Source organism: Sitodiplosis mosellana, unplaced genomic scaffold (assembly GCF_009176505.1).
Source record: "Sitodiplosis mosellana isolate CC-2019 unplaced genomic scaffold, AAFC_SMos_1.0 Smas_scaffold_4329, whole genome shotgun sequence".
NCBI lineage: Eukaryota > Metazoa > Arthropoda > Insecta > Diptera > Cecidomyiidae > Sitodiplosis > Sitodiplosis mosellana.
The window spans coordinates 840-5051 of NW_022599571.1; the positions used below are offsets into that span (position 1 = coordinate 840).

A 4212-nucleotide genomic window follows, 5' to 3' on the forward strand; every position below is an offset into this window, starting at 1 on the left:
AAATAGCACTAAATTGTAGGGTATACGAGAAATCGATAATGTCAAGCTTTCGAGAAAATCCCATACAAAGTGGCCAAAACAACATGGTCAGTTTTTTCAAAATCAAAAATATTCGCATAGAGGGCAGCACTAAAATCATGCTAGGTACCAATCGACAGCACTAAATTAGCACTAAATTTTGGTATATAGGACGACCCAGCACCAAATTGGGGTGGGGCCAACGACATCGACCTGATATTCGGGCTCTGCAAAGCCTAGGCTTCATTCACGATTTGTTATTTAAATATAATATTTTGAAAAAATCGTGAGTTTGCACTGTCAACACTTGTGTGGTTTTTCATATGATTTTGAAGTCATCGAATATTGTCACCCGTTCACACACTCGATGAACTTGCTACACCAAGTGTTAGTATAGTTCATTGCTGACGTTTTCCAATCCACCATACGTATTTATATGTGTGTGTACATCGAAATGTAAAAGTTGTCAAGAATCCAACCAAGTTCGTCGTTCTTTGGTATACAGAAAGCTTATAAAAATATAAGAATTATGGCATAAAAACTGGTCGAAAAAACTGGTATAAAACTGAAATTTAAATTGTTTGTCACCAAAATTGTATGTCCATTTGGGAGCGAACATATCATGGTATGCACAGGATCATTTCATTGAGGTTTTATTTTTGTGACGAGGCACATTTCATCATTTGGCTATGTCTTTTATCATCTACTAAAAACTAACTTTTGAAGAATGAGAATCTTGGTGTTGAGTCATCACTGATGGCACCAAAAGATAATCTGCACAAATTATGTCTGCCGCAGACATTGTCTGCGCATTTACGGAAATACCGCTTGCAATTATAATGATGATTCATCTGATTGTTGATGAATTTCAACAATCGCATTGCATTCGAGCGCTATTCCTGATGGTGCAGATGGTGCTTTAAAATCGGGTGTTCCCATCAAGGATATAAAATCGGTTTTTCCACCTTCGTATTTCTCCACGTTTGCTTTCAAATATGGTTCGTTTAATTTGATATATTGATTGGCAACGTTGGTGTCCAAAAACTTAGAGAGCTTTATTTCAAGCTCATCGAATGATGGACGCGACTCAGGCACTTTCCGCCAACATGCCAACATAATGTCATATCTAGGAAAAAAAACCAAAGTTTCAATAGTCTACATTGCCAATATGTTCCAAGTTATTGGTTTCTTACATGTCTTGGGTAGCATATTTGGGCTTTTCCATTCTGTAACCGTCCAGTAATTTTTGATACAAATCTTGACCTGAACTCAAACCAGGATATGGCGTCATTCCTAGTGAAAACAACTCCCAAAGCACAATTCCGAAAGCCCAAACGTCAGTGTGAATACTAAATACGAGATCCTCGATAGACTCGAGAGCCAACCATTTGAATGGGAGCAGTGCCTATGAATCAAAAGTCATTCTTTTAAACAAATCTGTATAATATTCTTTATATTGGGTCCAAAACTTACCTCTTTTTTCTTACGGTAAACATCAGTTTTGTACAACGATCGAGCCAAACCGAAGTCACAAATTTTAATCACGTTATAATCGCTCAAAAGAACGTTCCTCGCTGCTAAGTCACCATGCAACACTTTGCGTGATGCCAAATAATACATTCCACGCGAAATTTGGAATGACCAACAAAATAAATCGATCGTTGCAATTTGGGGTATTGATTCAGAATCAGTTACCCCGCTGGGTTTGCCTACATAAAAAAAAATGAATAAAAATTATGAAAGTTCTCTTGAAAAGATGCTTGAAATGGGCATTTACATGAAGGTCCATCTGCTGGTCGATCCCTGTCATTCGAATATGGAATGTATAATGAATTAATGACTGAGCAGTGATACTTATCATTGAAATTTCGAATATACAATGAATTGGTAACCGAATATTGACCCGCTTGATGACTACAAACCAAATATTTAAATTGTGGATTATTTAACACATAAACCACAAAACTCAAAATGGAATTACCTCTCATTTGCTACGTTCTGTTGTTCTCCTGCATTTGTGTTCAAAATAATTGTGCCCGTCTCACGATCAATCTGATCGACGAATGACGATCGGCTTTTGATTAGGATATTCTGCAGACAACCATATCGACAGTATTCAACAATGATCATCATATCGTCTGAAATAATCAAGGCAATAATGACCTTTATTCTGGAGAAATTGCGAAAAAAATTGTATTTTCTATTTTCTTACATCGTGTAATATTCGTCGTGACTGCTCCAAGTAAATTGACCAAATTCAAATGTTGGCCCAAATGTACCATAATCTTCAATTCCAAAATCAGAGCACGCAATATCTTGAGTATCAATTCATGCGTAATTAATATCAAGATTTTCAGTCAATAGTAAATCTCCAAATCGTTCTACAAACCTCATCATTTGACATTCTTTTGACCATTTTGACGGCCACTTTGGTCTCCTTCTCATTAGGTAGAATGCCATGTGCAATTCCCTCATAAACGATACCAAAAGCACCACCACTAAGCTGTGCTCCAAGCTTCAGCTTATCACGGGGAAATTCATATTTTTTATCGTAGGGCAAAAGATCAGCCTGTTCTTCTAACGTGAGTTTTGAGCTTATCCCTTCTACATTGCCGTGCTCGAAACATTTTAGTTCTATTGCATTTTGTTTACGTATTACTTCGTTTCTCCGTCTCGTTCGCACGTATAAACACGTAATCGAAATCGCCGAAACAAAAATCAATGCCACAACACCAACGATTATATAAACCAATCCATTATTATCTTTTGTACTACTCTTAGTACTACTGTCTTTAGCTCCATGTTCCATGAGGATTTTCGCGACTTCCGCATGATCTGAAATGTGAACGAATCAGAATTAAAAGTTTGTTTGCGTTGTAAACACTCACTTTAGAGTGAATATCAAGGCAATTACCATTTGTCCTAGCAATATCATATGGTGTGAATCCATTATCGCCTTTAACATTGATGTCAGCACCATGTTCGATTAGGTATTTAGTGACATCTACATTACCTGCAACGTGAATGAATCACAATCAAAAGTTTGTATGTATTCTAATAGGGTTTATGCATTTATAAGGAATCGAATACCATATATGGCAGCCACTGCAATGGCCGTGTATCCATTATTGCCTTTGGTATTTATTTTAGCCCCGTGTTCGATGAGATATTTAGTGATATTTAGACGACCTGGAATGAATGGATCAAATTTCAAAGTCTATTCGAGTTTGAAAAACCATAGTTAGACAGTAACCCTTCCATGCAGAAATATTCAACGGTGTCCATCCAACATTATCTTTTGCATTGACGTTGGCCCCGTGTTCGATGAGGAATTCAATGAAATTCAAGTGTCCTGAATTGTGGATGGATCAAAATCGAAAGTTGAGAAACTAAGAGTTTCTTCAATTGAAGGACGGGTAAATAATTACCACTATCAGCAGCAAAATGAAGTGCTGTACTTCCTTTATTATCCTTAGCAGTAACGTCGGCACTGTATTGAACGAGGATTTTTGCAACTTCCACATGACCTGAAATATAAATGCATCAAAATCGCAAGTTTGCTATACTTTTCCTCACGCCCATGTCATGCGTTATGATTATTTTTACCATTCCAAGCAGCTACATGAAGTGGCATATCTCCGACATTATTCGTAGCGTTAACGTTGGCACCGTGTTCGATGAGTGTTTTCACGATTTTTACTTGTCCTTTAAAAGTGATAAAAAATCAAATCTTACCATAAACTTTAAATAATTGAACTGTTGGACCACCAAACTTACCTCCAGTCGCAGGGCCAAAAAGTGACTGACTCAGTATTCCACTTAAGTCGTTGTAACAATTTTTTATGATAAATTTGGCTGAAAAAACATCATCTAAACCGGCCATATGAAGCATTTTACATAAAATAATTTATTTAGATTCAATTCGTGTATCATTCATTGATTCAATTTTTATCAAAAAGCGTATACTCTTTTATGTTATGACGCACCTGCTTCAATAACTTTTTTAAATGCATCTGTTATGCTCACGTCATTATCCACATGAGATATATTCAATTTTGCGATAAGTTCCTTTCTTCTCTTTTTCTTTTCAACTAGAAAGATTTGTAGAATTAATTTTCACAATGAAATCATTCAAAATCCAGTGTTGCTTTCAAGGTTACTTGATTCAAGGTCTATGTGTTTGATAATAATAAG

General features: G+C 36.2%; 1 protein-coding gene across 1 annotated transcript; it reads right to left on the bottom strand.

Moving 5' to 3' along the window:
* Window positions 1–852: 852 nt before the first annotated feature.
* LOC129572165 (platelet-derived growth factor receptor alpha-like) lies at window positions 853–3910 on the bottom strand. Its single transcript, XM_055452098.1, has 13 exons — window positions 3796–3910; window positions 3625–3723; window positions 3447–3545; window positions 3272–3370; window positions 3109–3207; window positions 2933–3031; window positions 2408–2853; window positions 2231–2333; window positions 2000–2156; window positions 1796–1932; window positions 1492–1727; window positions 1212–1423; window positions 853–1144 (listed from the first exon to the last, which is right to left on the bottom strand). Exons 1-13 carry the CDS (start codon window positions 3908–3910, stop codon window positions 853–855), a joined length of 2193 nt encoding a protein of 730 aa, XP_055308073.1.
* Between the last annotated feature and the right edge of the window lie 302 nt (window positions 3911–4212).